General features: G+C 42.9%; 1 protein-coding gene across 3 annotated transcripts in view; it reads left to right on the forward strand.

Annotated features, from left to right (window-relative positions):
- KCNAB1 (potassium voltage-gated channel subfamily A regulatory beta subunit 1) overlaps window positions 1–21,713 on the forward strand; it is a 364,151-nt gene that overhangs the window by 335,403 nt on the left and 7,035 nt on the right. For all 3 annotated transcript variants that reach the window (XM_084768649.1, XM_084768650.1, XM_084768651.1), the window contains exons 9-12: window positions 8,541–8,626; window positions 9,313–9,433; window positions 10,485–10,579; window positions 17,363–17,483. In XM_084768649.1, the coding sequence (XP_084624775.1) occupies window positions 8,541–8,626; window positions 9,313–9,433; window positions 10,485–10,579; window positions 17,363–17,483 (423 nt within the window). The remainder of the gene's footprint in view (window positions 1–8,540; window positions 8,627–9,312; window positions 9,434–10,484; window positions 10,580–17,362; window positions 17,484–21,713) is intronic.

A 21,713-nucleotide genomic window follows, 5' to 3' on the forward strand; every position in this document is an offset into this window, starting at 1 on the left:
GACTTGTCTACGGGCCTTTAATCCCAGCACTGGGGAGCTGGGGGCATAGAGTGAGTTCCAGGGCAGCCAGGGCTACACACAGAAACCATGTCACAGAAAGAAAAAAAAAAAAAAACCAAAAAACAAAAAACCAAAATCCCTAATCCAAACATTTAAAATCAGAAATGTTTTAAAATCCAAATTTGTTTCAGCACTAACATGACATCGTAAATGGAAAATTCTACACCTGATCGCCTGTGATGGGTCACAATAAAAATACAGGTACACTTAAAATACTGTATAAAATAAAAGGCATGGTGACATAAGCCTTTAATCCCAGCACTCAGGAGGCAGAGGCAGGTAGATCTTTGACTTTGAGGCCATCTGGTTTACAGAGAAAGTTCCAGGACAGCCAGGGCTACATAAAGAAATCCTGCCTCTAAATAAGTATATATAGTAGAAAATTACCTTTATTTATGTGTACAGGGTAATACGAGCCATAAATGACTTTTGCATTTAGACTTGAGCCTCATACCAAGATTGTGTGTGTGTGTGTGTGTGTGTGTGTGTGTGTGTGTGTGCACATACAAGTGTTCAAAATTCTAAACATCTTCAAATCTGAAACACTGTTTTTCTCAAGCATTTATAATACATATTTAAGCTGTACCCCAGAACACGAACCCAAGTGAGTTGTCTCTCAACCTCAACTTCTATACACCTGTGCTTTTTCCAGGTGTGGGGCTACAAATGGCCACAGTTTTCTAATTCTGGTGTCCAATAGAAGTGTGCTAGTACCTAACTAATAAATCCATACTGCTAAATAGCAACCTTTTGAATCTCTTTTCCAAAACCTTTGGGCTTGTGCTAAAAGGCTGAAATGGAGGCAGGGGCAGAGAGATGGCTCAGTGATTAAGAGCACTTGCTGCTCTTCCACTGGACCTGGGTTTGATTCCCAGCTCTCACATGGTGGCTCATAACCATCTAAACTATAATGCCAGGGGATCCCATGCCCTTTTCCAGCTTCCACAAGCACCGGGCATGTGGTACACAAACGTACATGCAGGCAGAATACCCATATACATAAAATATTTTTTAAAGTAAGGGTAAAAATGTGTATTTCAACAACCTGATTCATATTTCAGAATCAGAACAAAACTCAAGTTCACATTTGGGCAATGACTAGGGCTCACTGCAGAGTATCTCAGCTCAGAGAAATCCAGAGATTGTCAAAGCAGAGTTTGAGGACCACATGCCCTGTAGAGGGGCTTCTCTTAAGATGGACAGCTCACTGTCCTTGAAGATAGAAAGTGCCAGAACATCAAGGCTGCATACTAGAATCTTGCCCAAGTGACTGCTTGCTTTTCTGCATCCCTGGTTCTGCATGAATAAAATGAGGATAAAATATGACTGCCTTAAATAGTCATTATAGAGATCACACACTGCTTAATTACTATCATTCTGTTCTTCATGGAAGAAACTGAGGTCCAGCAAGGTCTAGATATACATCCCAGGTTATCAGGGTTTTCTCAATCATATGTGAGGTGGGACCAGTTTCTCCCAGGACTGATAATCAACAGGTCTTTCATGCTTATAGCTGTGGGCCATGCTGGGCATACCTCGATGTACTGAGAAAGTCCTATGAGAAAGGCAGCCTACTAGCTCCAGGCTGAAATGAGAGGCAGAGTCCATAGAATGATTAACTCATACAAATCCAAGGGGAAATCTCAAAGCTGGAAACACATACACACACACACACACACACACACACACACACACACACACACACACACACTGGCTTCTGGAGTTAAAAAAAAAACTAAAGAGAGAGAATAAAATGACTGGTTCAAGATAAAATTTGTATATAGGTCTAGACTTACATTTTCTGTCTGTGTTCGTAACAACTTCTCTGATAAAACTTAAGTCCTTGCATTTATGCTAGGGTCAGTCTCTCCCTACGCCTTACCACCTTTCTTTAAAACCATACTTTATTTATAGCAATACAATTTATGTATGCATTAACACTTTAATAAAATGATTTGAGGTAGTTTTGAACAGAAGAAAAAAATTACAGGTTAAAATATCTCTCTCCCCGAAACACTTGTTTAAAAAAAAACCATTTTTCTAAGTGGGTCAGTGCAATAAATATATACAGTAAGTACTCACGCCTACTTCCCCCTACACTAATAGTCAGTGGGATTAAAAGGAAAGCCCCGGACTCCCAAGCTTACTGCCTCAAAGGATTAACTCTCCTTGGAGTCTTTTGGAATTCAAAATGATTCTTGCTACTTTTATACACAAAGAGTTGAATTCACACATCCAGCACAAAAGAAAAGAACAACAGTCCTGTAGCCGAGTTGAAAATAGAAAGAAAAAGTACTTTTCTGTCCTCTTTCACGCCTCCTGTCCTCCTGCCTGCGTGTTGTCTTCCTTGTCGCACTTTCCCCTCTCTCGGTCTCCTGTCTATGCTGTCAGGCTTTAGAGCTAGAGTCAGAAAGAACAAAACACACAGACTCCCTCTTCAGATGCAGACCCTGGCCTATGACTTATGCACTCCCATATGTAAACAGGTGTAAGTCTGCGGTAAGAGGAAAGTTCAGCAAAAAAATGGAACCCTTGCCTCCTAAAGAGGAGCCTCTGAAACCACAAAGATCAAGCCATAAAACAGTGCCAATATTCAAACTTTCTAGCTCTAAAAGGGTTTAAAGTGGTGTCCTTCCTCGTTGATAAGTTTTTTTTTCTACTTTCGTTACAAAAAAAAATATAATACACATTTACATAAAGCTTGGGAGATAGAGGACCAAATACTACTAAATACAATAAGTTTGAATTTTCTCTCAAGCACAAGATTCCAGCTTTTAGTCCTGTCCAAACACAGTGGACTCCCGGCCCCCTTCCTCACCCACAGCCAAAGGAAACTGCAGCGCACTCTCTCAGCCTCCCAGATTTATCTGGGTCCAGACTCATTTGCGTAACAATATTTGATTTAAACACTAATTTCTATACATTTCTGTCCTTAGTCTTCCCGCTTTATTGTTCATATAATCTTATTATCTGCTCATAACTCTCTGGGTGTCAGAGCCATTTCTTACTTAGTGGAAGGCTATGGAGGCAAGATGTGGAAGCTGCCATATTCTATGTGAGGCCTGATTTCAAAATTAAAATATTTATCATCTAAAACTTTCACTCAAAATATTTGTATCAATTCCTTTGGCATGAAATGTATAGTTTAAACATGGGTGGACCACACTACTGAAAGAAGAATGTAGCAAAATGTGGGAGCTACTCTGCGAAGGAACCAAGGCCACATTCTACTCCCTGGCTCCGCCTCAGAACATCTGTGTGCAGGATCTGTACCAGTCGCAAACAAATTCCATAGGGTCGGCATCATCTTAATGTTACAGATGGAAATGAGGCACCTAGAGAGTAAAACTGACTTGCACATTTATTGAGGCTAGATCCGTGTGGCCTCAGAGCCCCAGGGATTCAACCTTCATCAGGTTGAAGAATGATTTCAACGTGGAAAGGTTGGAAAGAGCTAACAAAATCTTGTGACCATTGAGATAGATTTTCTCAAACTTTTGAATATATATATTCATGCATATATATATGCAGACATATGCACATATATGCATAGCCAGACATACCTGTAGTTATAGATGCATGTTATTCCAAGCACCTAGGAAACTGAGCCAGAAGGACTGCAAATTTGAAGCCAGCCTGAGCTACCCAGCAAACTCTAGGCCAGGCAGACCTATGTAGAGAGACTACTCAGAAATAGAAGGGGGAAAGTGAAAAGGGAGGGAAGAAAAGAGTGGGAAGAAGATGGGGGAGGGGAGACAAAGTCTCACTAAAGGAGACCAAGACTTGGAACGAGGTATTGTGATCAGATTCTGCAGGTGATCTTAAAATCTTACACTTAAATTTCTCTATCAAGGTAAAAAGAAATAAAATGAATTCCCATAACTCACAAGCAACAGTATTAGTGTCAGAATATTTTTTCTCTTAACAATGCTGCCCTCTAGTGTTCACAAGTTAGCACCATGAAAACTCCACTTGAGCCATCAATAAGGTAAATGTAGGGGATTTTCTTAAAAAAAAAAAAATAAATAGACGGTGCATGCCTGTAATCCCAGCACTCGGGGAGACAGAGGCAGGTGGATTTCTGTGAGTTCAATGCCAGACTCGTCTACAAAGAGAGTCCAGGACAGCCAAGGCTACACAGAGAAACCTAGTCTCAAAAGATGATACATAGATAGATAGATAGATAGATAGATAGATAATTGATTGATAGATAATAGATAGATAGATAGATAGATAGATAGATAGATAGATAGATAGACAGATAGATGCTATAGGAATTTAATTTAAATTTAATCTGCTACTTCTTCAAATCTCCTACAAGTTCTGCTTTGACTGCTGAGCCTCCTCCACGTAAGAACTGGTATCTCCTTCCCTCATTCCTCCCTGCCCTCTCTTCAGAGCCACACACAACAGAGAGAAAGCGTGGCCAGGAACTAAAGGCCTGCGCGCCTCTGCCTCCCCTCTCACACTCACACCCACACCCTTTACATTGTGTCATAGTCCATTGGAAAAAATAACATCATCAAACAAGATCCTGTATCCCACTGGCTTCCACAGATCCAGCTGGTCCCTTTTCTTGGTAGGTGTCCGCCACCCACAAGCACCCACCTCTTCCCCCTGTCCCGTGTTCTCTCTCCTCCCTTCCTAGTGCTGTAGTGGGTTACATCAGTGATTCCCTCAATCTAGGTCATTTCCAGTGGTACCCAGACATTCTCTCACCTCTCCATCTTAAAACGAAACAAAGCAACAACAACAACAAAACTCTCCCTCAAAATCCCTTGAAGAAACCATGTTCTCTCTGCTTCATTCAAAAGCTGCTGAAAGAGTTTGTACAGGTTGTCTCCAACCCTGCTTGCCCTCCATCCAGCCTGGCCTTGGTCTTCACAATGACACTAAAAACATCGTGGTCTGCAGTGTCTCTCTCTCTCTCTCTCTCTCTCTCTCTCTCTCTCTCTCTCTCTCTCTCTCTCTCTCTCTCTCTCTCTCTCTCTCTCTCTCTCTCTCTCTCTCTCTCTCTCTCTCTCTCTCTCTCTCTCTCTGTGTGTGTGTGTAAATCTAGCAGACATATCTGCGGCCTCTGACGTGGTTGTTCCTTGTGTTCCACGTCCTTCTTGAAGCACCCTCTTGGCTCTAAATGTCCTTCTCCTCTGGCTCCTGGTCAGTCATCTTGACTGAATAGGGTCCTTCCTGTGACCTGATGCTGGCAATGAAAACCTCTTCTCTCTTTCTCTTCAGACTTCCACCACTGTAACTTAGCATAGTTAAGTAAGCCGTATTCCTTAATATACCAGTGTCCAGCAGCGGTCCTTCGTTATCTCAGGAATTCAGCCACATCAACTCAGCATCTCCAGTGTCACCCACAACATCCCTATGCTCCTCACGTCCAAAGCTTTTCTACCATTGCCCTCCTCTCTATAACTAAGTATCTGGGAGAAGGCCTCAATCCCCTCCTGCCCACTATATGCCACACTGTCTGTCTTAATTACCAAAACCCTTCTCCCAGGCACTCTTGCAACATGACAGTCTTCCTGGAGGTCCGTACTCCAGGGCTTCCTCTTCCACTGATTTCTCCCAGCATCGCCTGGGACAGCATTCTGAGATGTAACCACTGAAGACAGGATGCCTCTCTCATGCCCTTACCTAAAAAATGGCAACAACCGCATTCAACTTTTAGTAACATCCAGTTTGGATTGTTGCCCTCCGGCAACTTTATCTCAAACCCTGTCCTTTCCTTGATGGATTTCTGCTGCCTCACCTCATTTCAACCACTGTAACTCACTGAGCTCTGTCTTGCTTGCAGGGCCCTACGCGTGCTGTCCCATCATCCTGAAATGTTAGTCTCCCATTCTTCACAGGGTTGGCTCGCTTTAGTGCTTCAACACAATTCCCAAGTGAGACACTCCTAGCCGCAGCTCGGCAGATCCTTCATTTCCTATCCGGACCTCCTTGTATTTTTCTCTAACAATTTGCATTTTATAATCACCTCTTGATTTCTCCAACTTTGCCACCCAACTCTAAACTCGCCAAATCTGAGGGTTATGTTTTACTAGCAGAGGAGTCCAGAACTCAGCCCAGTGCATGACAAATATCAGGCTTTTATCCCAAATGTGTTCAACAAGTAAATGAATGAGTCTTGAAAAATCATAACTTCCCCCTCCACCATTAGCTCCTCTGGCCAAGGTTTCAGTAACTTCACATGGCCTGGCCACCTGGCTGCTCTGTCTTCTTCACCCTGTCTGTAGAGAACAGATGGGGGTAGTCTTCCAATTCAAGTTACTCCCAGCGAACCTCTTCAGTGTTCCCAACATGTCTGGCACACCTAGGCATATCCAGTTCCCAGAACAGGTGTCTAATGAACACGCTGACTGGATGAGCTCCCAGCTCTGGAAGAAATGGGATACTAACAGGAAGCGACTTGTTGCAAAAATGGAGGTGGCTAATTTAGGACAAAGATGAGAGAAAGAAAGAAAGAAAGGGCTTTAACTTTCAGAAACCTTTATCATCTTCCTCTCCATTCATGCAGGCTTTCAAGGAGAGGTGCTGGCGTACTTTTAAACAACTATTTTTATTTTAGGTCCCTTAAATCTCTTCTTCCCTACTCTACTCCCATCCCTTCCAACACCCCAAAAGCAGGTAGAGGAGGAAGAAAGTTAGAGGGGAGATGGGGTCTAGTTTTCCTTAGCTGCTTCTTGCTGTTTAGGGTTGTTGGGTTCCTTGGGGCAAGTCCAATCTTCATTTCAGGCTATCTATGACTTCGCGTCACACGGTATCCGCAGCAACCAGGAGCAGCAGGGGAAGCACCATCAACCTTCTCCTTTCTCAGATCCCAACCCACCACCCCCACCCCCATCTCCTTTTGGGTCTGCCTTTTATCCCCACTGACAAAGACAATGCCACCACATGAGGTAGTTCACAGCTGACAGACATCACATGCCCTCTCAGGAGGCAATTATCAGCTGTGGACAACTGGAGCTGCCCCCATATCCCACACCTGGGATTAAAGAAAAACATGTTTACATATAACCCAAAACTTCCACAATTGAGCGGGAAGGTTTCTTACAATATTTTCATATTTATTTAACAAGGGATTAAAAAAAAAAAACCTTATAGTTAGATGCTGTGATATTGACCACAAGAAAAAGTGTTGAGCTAATAAACCAAATCCTTTGTTAGACAGTAGTGAATAATAAAAGCATTCCCCATCTTCAAAACCAACCAACCAAGGGAACCCTAAAATAACACATGTAAGCCAAGCCACAAAGACACTAAGACCCTAACCTTGGCTCCCTCAAGCCAAATCCTGGCCCCTCTCAACTTAAATACAAAGAAGACATCACCTACTCCAAGCCGGGTATAGCAGTATATATCTGCAATCACAGCACTCAGGAGGCAGAGACTGGCGGTTTGCTGTAAATTCAAGGGCAGCCTGTTCTACACTGGTGTATTCCAGACCAGTCAAAGGCTATACAGTGACACTCTGTCTCAAAGAACAATAAAGAAGAAAGAGAAAAAAAGAGATGGGAGGAGGCAGGGAAGAGAGAGAAAAGGAAAAGGAAAGAAAAAGAATGTATCTACCCCAATTCTGTCTTGAGCAAGGACTCTATTCTGAAGGACATTTCATCTGCAGGTGTTAGGGGCACATGAAGAAGCCTTGACCCTTTAACCACGGGAAGTGATGTGGCGTCCTAGGGGTGCAGTTCCCTTGCTTTGTGGAATCTGCCTGAGGATTTTGCTAACTTGAACTTGAAGCTCTTCGTGCCTCCTAGTTCTGTATCTCATCGGGCTGGTGCCAAGAGGATTAGCTTAGCTCTACCCTATGCGGGGAGGATTAGTCTTCCTGATCAGGAAACATGATGTGAAGCTGAAAGAAGCTAGTGCTTAGTAAACTGGGTGGGCCCACCAGCAGGCCCTGGTGAAATCAATTATATGGGTGTCTTAGAACAAAGTTTGGTTCAAAGTAGTCAAGGACAGGGTGTGTCAAAGTGGGCTTTGAGCCCCTGTGGCTTCAGCTGTTTGTTCAACATTTTATGTTTATCTTCCTGCTAGACACAGTTATTTGAGTCATCTCTATTAAATGGCTATTGAGAGAAGGAAACAGCACTGCAAATCCACCACAGAGAAGAGACAGGCTGTTCATCCTCTGTGACTCTATATAGTCTATGGTCAAAACAAATGCTTTCCCTCCCTTCTCACTTTGTGAACAAGAGCCATCAAGAGATACAAGTAAAGAAAGAACCTGTAGTGGTCATTCCATTTTTAATGCTGTTTAATATTGTTGCAAACTGAAAATGAAGTGTCAATTTACCTAAAAGTACTGTCAAGCCTCCAAACTGCTGTTGATGAATGTTATGTTGTCATCAGGGTTAAGAGTAATTATATTAATCAAATAGTTACATTAAATTTCTAAATTTTGAAGAGGAGGGGAAAACACAACTCTGCCATGTAGGTGAGTTCACGGAACACTCTTTGGGCTTCCGCAGAAATTGTTCGAGCCATGACGCACGTGATCAACCAAGGCATGGCAATGTACTGGGGCACCTCGAGGTGGAGCGCGATGGAGATCATGGTACGTTAATTCTCAATTTTTTAATGGCCCCGAGCACCTTATTTGAATACCACGTTTAAGTTGTAACATCTTCTGCAGACTCTTCTCACAAGACCAGGGCATTGGAATTCTAGGATCAGTTCCATCATTAGAGGGGTGAATTTCAGGGCTGGATCCCAGCAGCTTAACAAACACAAGAGGCCAGATCTCCATCCAGTAGGAATCATGTTTTTACATGTCCTTTGGTGGCAAAGGGACAGAGAGAATTCGAAAGCTAGTGAGATATGCAAATACAGTATTCTACCTCCCTTACAATAAGTTCATCAAAGACACTATTTTACCTTTCTTAAGATAAGCTTATTGGTAACTAATTCTGCTTATGCCACGCCACTTACTAATCACTTTTATCTGAGTTTTTATTTACGAGCCTAACCATATTCCAAAATCTTCTTTATAATAGCACATGATTCAAGCCTTCATTAATTTGCTTCAGACTTTACTGAGTCTAACCCTCCCAAAGAAAAAGGATTCCTCACATTCGGTACCTCTCTTGGTGATATTTATGGCCACACCCTTGCGTGTATTTGGATTATTTCCTTGTTTCATATTTAATCCACCGAAACAAAGATTCCCCCTGTGGAAATAAATCACAGAGACGCTCCAGTGTGTCTCAGTATAAGCTCAGCTGCAACCTCCTCTGTCCCTAGGAAGCCTACTCCGTGGCACGGCAGTTCAACATGATCCCACCCGTCTGTGAACAGGCCGAGTACCATCTTTTCCAGAGAGAGAAGGTGGAGGTCCAGCTGCCAGAGCTCTACCATAAAATAGGTAATGTGTGTTCAAGGTCACAGTCTGAGAATCACTCACTGGTGGAGGCATAGGATAATGTTTTCCCAAATGTCCCTAACTAATACAATATAGAGGCGCCAAGAACCATGCAGCTCTGAGATCGAGGCAGAATCAGGTGGTTTTTATTTAGTCTACGAGGGACCGTGGTGACAATCACAGAGTTGTAAATTGACTGTAATATGTTCGCTCAGCAGCTGCTCAAAACAATGCTCATACAAAGAGGACCTGGTGGGCAAGTTTGATCTACAGGGGCACCCACAACCAGGATCCAGAAGATAAGCTTGCTTTGTATAGGTGCTTGCTCTAGCACAAACACGCACCTGTGAATAGATCGGGTAATCTTTCACAAACATAGATATCCCATCTGTGTCTTGTGCTATGCCCAGGACTGGGTAAGGCAGAAGAAATCCAGCAACAGCAACAAGGCAGGTACAATTTGTTTATGTGGAAGTGCCTGGAGGGGTGGAAATATACAGACAATATAAACACAAGAATTTCAGATACTAGAACCATCCATAAGCCACATTTTTCAGGCCTATGTACCAAAGGAACTTCCAGATATTATTTTTTTCCCTAAAAATAATAGGGAAATGCTGGATTTAAAACATTCCAGATTCAACTGTAGCTGATGCTGCTCCATGCTATGTAGCAGGCTGTGGTCCTGCCAAGTGCCAGGCACCGTCAGGCACTGCGTGGATATGGGAAACGCTGGCTTTTTGCAAGTAACTCTTATCTCTTGGTCTATGAATTGTGGCTACAAAAAGATCATGAATAAGCTGTATTTTCAGGTTTGCTTATATGGCTCACTCCCAGGAACAGACAGTACATGTTTAATTGGTTTCTAAAGGAAAGAGGCATAACTTGTACGTCCTGAGTTGTAATGGAAACACGGATGGAGGTATTAACTCACACGTGGCCAGCTTTCCTCTAGTACTGACAGAGCTGTGTAAATCACACCCTCACTTTTGGTCCCACCTAGCACAAGCACTTTTCTGATGGTATGTTTGTGGTACTTTTTTTCTCCCAATAGGGGTTGGTGCAATGACATGGTCTCCGCTTGCCTGTGGAATTATTTCAGGAAAATATGGAAATGGGGTGCCAGAAAGTTCTAGAGCTTCGCTGAAGGTATTTTCCTCATCTTGTAGAAGAATCTGGGGGAGGGAAGAATATGGATTGTAGAAGGAGTGGAGCGGCAGCCCAGAGCTTCCCAGCTTAAGCACACTGTGGCCTCAGGCAGCCTTGGCCTCTGGCAGGGCCCCCTCAGCGCTGCTCAGGTCTCTGCTGCTGGCAAGGCATCAGTCAGCCCCTCATAATCTGCCTGCACAAAGAATTCGCCCCTAGGGCCTGAAAGGAAAGTGTCCAATGACTGGCTGACTCGTGGACTAAAATCCCTACATTTTTACATTCTTACATACTCTTCTGTTAAAGGGGGTATTTCATTCCTTGTCTAGAAATGACAAAATTTTAAATCCCTTTTATATGTAAGAGGATTTACTTTTCCTCTTCTTTAGAAAATAAAACTTAAGCCATAGGGGCTTAATCCATTTTACGTAAACAGCTATAGCTGGGCATGACTTGATGTTGGCTTACATTTTACATCTCCTACTGCATTTGGGGTCAGAGTAAAGAAAGAGAACTTCAGGAGACAGATACTGAACACATTACCACCAGCCTCCACTCTGCCCAGTGGGTCTTTTTTTTTTTTTTTAAATAATCTATCTGTCTGTCTGTCTATCTACCTATCTACTTATTTATTTTAGTCAATATATATTATACAATGTAATGGGTTTCCTAATGGCATTTGTGTTCAAATTCTATCATACATTTTGACTGTGTTGATGCCTCATTGCCCAGTCCCATCTTAGGCCCCTTCCTGATGGCTGACTTATTGGGGAGCACTACAAACATCTTTCCTTATGCACAACAAGATGCCTGTGTGTTTCACAGCTTGAGAGAATTTGTAACAACATCAGAATCACAAATTACTCTGTAATGTCAAGGGAGAGAGAATACAGGAATCTTAAAAATTCAGACAAGTCAAAGTCATCCTAAGAGGAAGCATATGCCCAGCCCAGCCTCCACCAGCACTGAACTAACAGAACAGCTCATGCCAAGTCCAGCCTCCCAGCATAGCTGGGGGTGGGGGGTGGGGGTGGGGAGGACTGGCAATGACATTACACAGACATGATGGGACGAACAACTGACCATCAACACTTCCCTAGCCAGAACGTTCTAGCTTCTAGGCTTTTACTGTCCTTTCTGTCTACAAGAGTTGAGCTTTTAGTTTGTTTGTTCTCTAAAATCACCAGATATAAATATCCCCCAAAGCATGCTGACATGACAGTGTTCTCATTTTTTTAATTATCCCAAAGCACAGTTATCTCAGAATATTTAATGAGATCTTGTTCCTGAAAACTGAAGGTCATTCAGAACAAACTCTAAACAAGTCCGTGAAGGAAAACTAAAGGCATCTTAGGCAAGGACATGAAAACGGAGGCAAGGAGGGAGTGAAGGAATATTGAGAACTGGCCTTTACTGAGCACCCCCTAGGTGCCAGTGAGCGGTGAGTTCTCTCTTGCTTCCTTTTATCCTCACTGTGAGAAAAGGACACAGATGGCTTCCAATCAGTTGTGACGAAGCTAAATTGTTACATAGACATTCCTCTACTTATGATGGGGTAATATCCAGGTAAACGTATTATAAACTCAAAATCGTCTGTCAAAAATGCATTTACTATGGCTAACCTACTGACTATCATAGCTTAGCCTCGTGTTATCTTGGAAACAAAACAAAACAAAAAAAACCACCAAATCATCTAACACAAGTTCTTTTTATAACTAAAGAGTTGACTATCTCATATAATTTATTGACTAGATTGACAGTGAAAAACAGAGGTTGTATGGATGCACTTTTTTGCCTGTCAGTGCGAAAATTCTAAGTCAAACAATTATAAGCTGGAGACCATCTGTATATTCTTCCATGGGCGTTCCAAAAAATTCAGAGCCCTTCACATATGTGGGCTATTTGTTCTCAGAGTAATCCTGTGAGAGGCAGGCTTCTGGCGGATGCAGAAACTGAAGCCCGGGGACATTAAGCAACATTAAGACCATAAACTCATAACAGATAAAGCTGACATGAGAACCCAGGCCTCCTGCTGCCAGTGAATTATCTTTCCAAGGACATCTGTTTCCTTTCACACCCAGGTCTTTAAAGGACAGAAGTGGTTGTGCTGTATCTGGTCAGTATGACTGGTCAGCCTCTATCGCTATTTGATTAAAAAAAAAAAAGCTCACATGCAGATGGAAAACGTCCACAAATGCACTAACAAAAGAAGAAAGTGGGTGGAGAGAACATACAAAATGTTTGAATGTGGCTAAGCCCAAAAGTAACTGGACTGATGTTTAGTTGGTTTTCAAGAAGTCCATCAAGTTGGCCACCACTGGAACAGGAAACGTTCAGAGCCTGTCTAGGCAAAAGGCAATTGTTCATAAAGTACCAGGTTACAGACGCCCACAAACCCACCAGGCTGTGCACTATCAACCAAATGTTTTCAGAGCAGCATGTCTGTTCTTGGGAAAGCTACTTAAGCATAACTACCAAAGTGAAAAAATAAATATGAAAGAAGCAAATAGAAGAGCACCCTCCATACTAAATTATAGTGCAACAGAAAACAAGTGGACAGATACATTGGCAACTTTTAATACTGCCCACTGTTGTTATATCAATGAAGTGCTAATATTTTGTCTGCTATATTGAACTATAATTGAAGAGTCAATCGTTAAGACTCCCCAGAGCTCCTGCAGTAAGCACGAGATTAGCCAGGCAATTTTCAGGGCAGCCTCTTCTGGCTGGCCCCATCCTCTAACACTGACTTCTAACCCCATGCCATCAGCTCTGACTGCACTGATGAAAAGCAAACCACTTCTTCCAGTCGAGCTGATGCCCTGTGACTATCTGTCAAACATAACAGGATCTACTCTCACATACCCTTATGCTCAAACTTAGTCCTCCTTAAAGATCAGCAATGCCTCTGCCCGAGACCCAGCCATCCTGGTCAGATATCATAGTGCTACCTCAGATTTCTTCCTCTTCATCCTCACTGTACCCAGCAAGGCTCTAAATCCCTCCAGACCACACCCCGCCCCTCAGGCTCACCCTTGCACAGCCCTTATGCAGGCCTTCATCTTTCCATACCAAGTTTACTGCAGGAGTGAACTCCTCGGATGATTTCATTTCCTCCTTCTTCTCAACAATTCCTCTCTTTCTGTATCATAACCCATTTTAGAATGGTTTCATGACTTCAGCTAGTGCTTACAGGATAAATCCCAAATCCTCTTGGGATCTAAGTCAAGTCTACTTTTCCATTCTGGCCTCTACTCTCCTGTGTTATTTCATTTTCCACCCAAATGCACTGTACTCTTCCCTGCCTCCCGGAAGTGTTTTCATTCTCCTGTGGTCCTCCCATCATATCCTTAAGAACAAATATTGTGGATTAATAGACTTATTGAGTTTTATGCACGTTCTTCTATTTATTCTACCAACACTTCTTACAGAGGCTTGAAGTGCTCTGGCTGCCAGTGACAGACCTCAACGTGAACAAGCTCACTTTAAGAACTCTACTCTCCCAAGGGCAATCCTTAGGGATGGAGTGGGGCTGGGCTCAGTAATGATCTGAACCAGACTTGAACATTACTAGTCCTCTGTCTCTACTTATCTCTTAACATGAATACACCATTTTCCTCCACTACACGAGTCTTGCCAATGAAGCTGGGAGCAGGAAAACTGAAAGCCTTAAGCCTACATCCTTAAGAGAACGTATCCTAGAAGAAACAAGATCTCTTCTTGACTAGTTTGAGACCAGCAAAGACTGGCCAGTTAGGCAATGTCCAACCTGTGAGACCAACAACGGTAGCCAAAAGAGAAAGATGCTTTGATCAGCTCGGCCATACACTACTGTGTTGGATAAAAAGAGGATGCTACAACACGGCTTCTGAGGAAAGCATTGAAACAAGAAGGTCGCTCAACTGCAAAACACTTACTTCTGGATGTTTCTAAGACAGAAACTAAAGCTCTCTAACCCGTCACAGAGCCAGACACATGATTTAATAAGTGGAGAATGAATGAATGTGATAACCCCAAACATAAGATCAAACAAATCTTAACAATTCGTACTTTGGCAAATGCTACTGTCTACTCAGTACTGGACTCTGTGCTGGTCACTGGGGATACAGGAACCAATGGCCTAACCCTGATATCCAAGAAGCATCTCAAAGACTTCCAGCGAGACAGGCATGTGAAGGGACACATTATGGAGGAACAGAGCCCACAGCACTGTGTCATCCAGAGTGGCAGCCACACTCACCACCTACCTTATACAAAACACAGGCTCACTTTCATACTTAATACTTTAATTATACTTTACCTCTTCCCACTGCTAACATTTCCTACTTAAGAAGAAGTTAAAGCTGTTGAAAATAAAATAAATTTTGTTTCCTTTGGTATTGGAAAAGCAATAAGAACACTATATTTTTTAAAATCCTCATTCCCTATATATTCCACTGATTAAGCCAACAGTGAAAGTTGATAGTAGACAAAAGAGATTCAGTAAGTAAGGGCTTGAGTATGTAAGTGTGGGCACACACACACACACACACACACACACACACACACACACACACACACACACACACCACTGTTCATATGTGATGGTCAGAAGACAACCTCACAAGTCAGTCTTCACTTTCCACCTTGTTAGAAAGGGTCTCTTTTTGGCTACTCACTGCTGGCCCACAACTTTCTGGAGTTCTACCTATGACACCCTTTTCACTGTAGAAGTGCGGCAAATACAGGCACACACTCTCATTCCCAGTTTTGCACGGGTACTGGGGATCCAAACTCGGGTCTCCAGTCTTATGCGGCAAATATTGTACCCACTGAGCCATCTCTCCAGGCCAATCCTGGTTATTTTTAGAAGTCTTTCAATATAGTTGGTGTAGGTGCATCACACACACACACACACACACACACACACACACACACACACCAATCTTAAGAAAAAGAATCTATTACATATAATATTTCAAAAATAGAGTAGTCCCATAAAACTGATAAACAAATGAAGCATTCTTAATGTGTACAATACATATTGAAACCCCAGGAACTGTACTGCTTTTAATGTTCAAAAGCGTTTGTCTATTAACGGTCTCATTTTGTCTGAGATACATTCTTCTGTGAAAGATCATAAAATGTAAGGATTGACAATATTTTCCCACCTAAGGCATGCACAATTGTTGCTGGATGTCTGACACGGGCAGTGCCCTGGTTCAAGATGGCACCTGGGCCCTGAGCATGTGCTCATTGTTCGTAGGCGTCCATCCATCACCACTGGCCCCAACTGTCATCTCTAGACACGTCTCTTCAGGCACCCTTCCTCTGGAAGACTGGAGACTTCCCAAGGGTAAAGCTGGGAGAGACTTGGCCACATCCCCAAGCCAAGTCCTAAGCAAGGAGCCAGACCATAAGCCTTTGATATCTAGGAGCAGAGAGAACTGGGGCAGCTTGCCCTTCTCCTTTTCACATCTGTAAAATTATTCTAAAATTCACAATAAAACATAATGTGGTTATCCTTTTCTTTGGAAAATCTTATGGTGATGAAAAAAAATACTTAATAGAACAAAAGCCAGCAGCCTATGGGCCGGCTTTAGTGGAAGGAGTGCCTATGGTCAACTGCCAACTTCAGAGTGTCCTGCTGCCTCTGAAAACGTTCAGATTTCAGAACTGGCTGTGGAGGAGGAAGGCTCCTACAGACACTCCTTCCTTTCAGCTGCTGCTGGTCAGTGCTAGCCTTGTACACTAGAGACAGAATTCCCATCTCCTATAAGAGCAGAACCTTCTGCAGAGTAGAGCAGTGAGAAATTCTGAAAGGCTTTTCATATTTAAAAAGTAAACTCATTTACTAGGCTACCGGTCAGCTTCATCTTTTCCCATGTTTGAAGAGTAGTTCCCTGGGGTGTCCCTTTTTATTTTTTAAGATTTATTTACTTATGTATTTTATGTGCATCACTGTCTTGCCTGTATGGATGACTATGTGAGAGTGCCAGATCCCCTGGAACTGGAGTTACAGTTCTGAGCTGCCATATGAGTACCAGGAATTGAACTTGGGTCCTCTGGAAGTGCTCCTAACTGCTGAGCCATTTTTCCAGCTCCCCATGGGTTGTCCTTAAACACATCCTCTATTGATTCTAATTTGTGGCATTAAAACTAGCCACAACAGGAAATCAATACAAAGTCATAATAGTAATAGTAATGATGATGATGATGATGTTGTAATTATTATAATTACCATATCATTATATTCAGGAGCTGGAGAGATGGCTGAGTGATTAAGAACACTTGCTACTCTTGCAGAGACCTGAGATCAATTCCCAGGACTCAGGCTGGGTAGCGCACAACCGCCTCTACCTCCAGCCCTTATGGATTTATATCTTCCTACAGCTTCAAAGGGCATCTTCACACATAGGGACATACATGTACACAAAAAGTTTTAAGATAACAATGAGGTTAGGAATGGAATAAGGCAAAAGAGAGGGTAGTTATAACAACAAAACAAAACAATGCTCTTTAGGGGGCAGAAAGCTTGGTAGCCAGCTCTCCTAACAGAAAGCTGGGTTAGTGTGCACGTGCCCTTGAAGGCCTGAAGGCACAGGATCCCCGGAGCCAGAGTTACAGGTGGCCGTGAGCTGCCTGATGCGGGTGCTGGCAACCAAGCTCAGGTCCTCTGAAAGCGCAGCGAACACTCATAACTGATGAGCCATTTCTCCAGCCTTATCCTGAGGTGGTTCTATTTTATTAAGCAAGTTTTGATATCATACTAATATATTACCGCTTACATGTTACTGTTATCCCCAGTGCTACCAGTGGTTGAAAGAGAGAATTGTAAGTGAAGAAGGGAGAAAGCAGCAAAACAAGCTAAAGGACCTGTCTCCGATTGCTGAGCGTCTGGGATGCACACTGCCTCAGCTAGCTGTGGGTAAGAAAAGTACTAGGGGATGGCAGAGCAAGATCTGAACTGGGGAGGGGGTGGGGGGGGTTACTTTTGCTGAGATTCCTAAAAATGCACATTTTAAAAAATGTACAGGCTGATCCACACACAGTCACAGTAAAATGTCTACTGTAAAGCTGATTTCAGAAGTATCATCTCTGATACATGCAGCAGAAAGTGAGCTAGTCAAGCTTTCCCAGAATGTTCTATATGCTAAATTTTTTTTCTTTCTCTTGTCTCTTATAAGACAACCACATAAGAACACATCAGTGAAAATATGGGGGGGGGCGTGGGGATAAAGTCGGGTGGGTAGGGAGGATCTGGGAGGAGTTGGGAGAGGGAAAATCGTGAACATATTGTATGGAAAAACGTAATAAAAATACATTTTAAATATGCACATAAACTGTGTCATTGCACAATGACACCCATTTCTTTGGGCTCAAGTTCCCACCCCTGTTGACACGATGACAAGGTTGGTGAGAGGCTGGGAAACAGGGCTACACAGAGGCCCGCGGCTCCTGCTGCGCTGAAAGCTGATACTGCAGGGCAGCTCCCCCCTGGAAACTTTTCAACAGCCATGAAAATTGTTCTTCTCGTGCTGTGTAGTCCGTGAAAGGTCACGGCCACCCGAAACCACATGCACTGGCACTGTCCATCCTAACAGAGTGGGAACTACTTATTTTATTTCAGATTTGCCAATGGCCATGTTAAAAAAGTAGAACAGGAGCTGGAGAGACGGCTCAGTGGTTAAGAGTGTTTGCTGCTTTTCCAGAGGACCGGAGTGTGTTTGATTCCCAACACTCATGTCCAGCAACTCACAACCATCTGTACCTTCAGCTCCTGGGGACCCAACAACCCCTTCAGGCCTCCTGAGGACATACGGCATATTCATTCTCTCTCTCTCTCTCTCTCTCTCTCTCTCTCTCTCTCTCTCTCTCTCTCTCTCTCTCACACACACACACACACACACACACACACACACACACACACACACACACTCACTCACATAAAAACCTTCCTGAGGTTTTAAAAATACTCTTTTTCCAGACTGTTTTCAAAATAGTGTGTATTTTCCATCTGAAGAACCTTCAGCCTGAACATGGGCTCAGTAGTCACACATGGTTAGTGACCCCCACGCTGACCACAGAAGGGCTCAAACCCATGGTGGGGGTGGCAGGGTGTGTTATATACACTTCACATTCATTTTTAGACTTGGAACACTCCTGTAGGTGCCCGCTGTGAGGAACCCTGTCTTACAATGACCCTGGATAATTACTAGAATGGGCATGGTAATTAAGAAAGGAATAAAACAGGTGTTAATTCTCAGGTGGGGAGGGGCAATCCTATTAAACAGCCCATCAGACACACTGACCCAGAGAGACAAACAGCCCATGATAAGATGATGAGGCCTGTGCAAATAAGTAAAAGCCTATTTGTTGATAGCTTGGCTCTGCAGAGGTTAGAAGTTACAAAATTACAGCAAAGAGTACTAGAGACTGTAAATGAAGGTGAAGAGATGGCTCATTGGGTAACAAAGCTAACAACTGGATTTATCTCCAGAAGCCATAGAGTAGAGGGGACTCCAAGGGTTACTCTGACTGTTGTGAACACTCTGACACTAAGTAAAAGTGAAGATGGAAGAGGTCGTTTATCATATGCACAAGGGAATTTATGAGCACTGCCTTGATGCTTTCTTTAAAAGAATCAAAGAACATGTTTAATGCAGTATCTGCAGCTTCAGCAAGAACAGCAAAATAGGACCATGACAAGCTACCTGGCCTGATTATCTCATCTATAGTGGATACAATCCATAGCTTGTAAGTCTGGACTACAGCAAAATTGTATATGTAAGTGGTAAGGATGGTGATGCTCACAAAGGACATATTTGCATAGAACTAGACATGCTGGGCTTGAGGCTTCCTTAACACACACAAGAAAAATGTATTCTACTATTATAAATAAGATTTTAGGTAGTAACATCAATTCAGTAAACTCGGCTCTCCATATCCACAAAGTGAACCAACAATTTACACTGTATTGGACATTATAACTAATACAAAGATGATTTAAAGAATACAGGAGCATGTGTATGCAAACGTCATGCCATTTTATAAAATGGAGTTGAGTGCTCCTGCACATTGGGGGGAGGGTAAAACCAACTCCCCACAAATACCAAGATTATTATATTAAACTCTGGAAGAAATAAAAGAAAATAGTATCTTCCTAGAAAGAAAACCTTTAGAAAAATTTAGATTTTCACTGCTTAGATATTCATGTACAGAGCTTGAGCTTAAATTGATAAAAATTGTTTTTCCCTCCCTTTCCTTTCTCTATGCCCTAGATCAGTGGTTCTCAATCTATGGGACACGACCCTTTTGAGGCCAAACGTTCACAGGAGTCACACATCAGATAGCCTGCATATCAGATATTCACATAAATTTCATAATAGTACCAAAGTTACAGTTATGAAGTAGCAATGAAAATAATTTTATGTTTGGGGGTTACCACATGAGCAACTGTATTAAAGGGCTGCAGCATTAGGAAAGTTGAGAACCACTGCCCTAGATGTTTTCCTTGCCTGTCATCTTTTCTTCTCTCTTTACAAACAAGTAGTTTTTGCCCACAGAATTCTCAGACCCAGAAAGTAATGATTTTCAGCCTCATTGCCTTTGATCTCTGGGGACACAGAGTGACTTGGAGAAGGCAAGCTTCCAGCAGGAAACAGACTTCTTGAATCTGCATGCTGCTCCCCAGAAGCCAGCACTCAGAGCCTGCTGGCAGCTAACAGGCAGCATGGACCTGCTTGCTAATGATGCCCAGTTAGATGGATGATTATGAAGAATCAGCTGCAGGCACTATCCAAGGATTGGCCAGATCTGCAAAGCCGGGCAGCCCTTGGAGGAAGTGGTTGCTCCTGCAGCAATTGCTCAGAATCCTGATTTTGCGCTGAACTCCCATGTTAGGTACCAAAGGAGTTTTAAGTGCAAAGCAGAACGTAATAAAGCCAAGGAGGAAAGAGGGATGGATGCTGACTATGATCACCTGGATAGATTTAGTGAGCGCCTCAAAGGCCCGTCAGGTAACAGAGGATCAGCTAACAGACAGCAGGTCTGGAGTAATAGGAGGCAGATGTGCGAGACGATCATCCATGCCCATCCATGCTCAGCATCAGTGTGTCTCATGGTTTAAGTAGGAGGCAGGCTGCTGAGCATCCAATTCAAGATAGCCACATCCCACAGCCTAATGGGCAAGTCAAGAAAACTAATAGGTATGAGTGCAGGGTGACAGTGTATATATAGGACACCCAAGTTGGCCCGGAGTTCAGGATAGGCTTTAAAGAGAAGGCAAGACTGCTGGGAACCTCAAAGGATGAAATGCTAATGAGGCAAAAAAAAAAAAAAAAAAGTCAGGGCAAAAGCATATTCCAGGCAAAGGGCTCCCCAAGGAAGAAAAATCAGTGTGATGTTTAGATATACAGAAATTAACAAACCAGTGTTCCAGGCTGGGGAGATTGCTCAGCGGATAAGAGCACTGTCTGCTCTTCCAGAGGTCCTGAGTTCAATTCCAGGTAACCACATGGTAGCTTACAACCATCTACAATATGATATGATGCCTCTTCTGGCATGCAAGTGTAAATGCAGATAGAACACTCAAGTACATAAATAAATAAATCTTTAAAATACAAAAACAAAAACCAGTGCTCCTGAAGCATCAAAGTCAAAGCTGGGAGCCTTGAGGCTGTAAGATTTGCCAGGTTAAGAAATGCACATCCTCTTAAGGAAAGCCATCTTGTCAGAAAAGTGACGTAATAAAAGAGAAGCTTCAGTGAGGAGTGAGGGGTCTGAGTTAAGAGAGAGGGGCAGCCAAGCAAAAAGTAAGAAAACCCATGAATCTGGAGAGAGGGCTGAAGGAGGACAGTGGCAGCAGAGGTGACCCAGGCCCTCAGTGTCTACATGGTAGGATGCTCTGCAGCAATGCGATGGCACACCACTACAACACAGAAGAAACCAAGTGAAATAAATCAAACTCAAAAGAGGACAGAGTAAAAACATTAGTAAGTGACTGCCTGGCACTGCCTGTCCTCGGGTTGTACCAGGGTGATGGGAATGCCCTACTAAACTAAGGTTAAAATGGTAATGGTTGCAATCTAAAACTGCTAAGGACTGGTAAACTTTTTTTAAAGGTAGTTAACGAACACTTGAAAACCGGGTTAAGTTA

This window comes from Acomys minous, assembly GCF_964271855.1.
Source record: "Acomys minous genome assembly, chromosome: 19".
Classification (NCBI taxonomy): Eukaryota; Metazoa; Chordata; class Mammalia; order Rodentia; family Muridae; genus Acomys; species Acomys minous.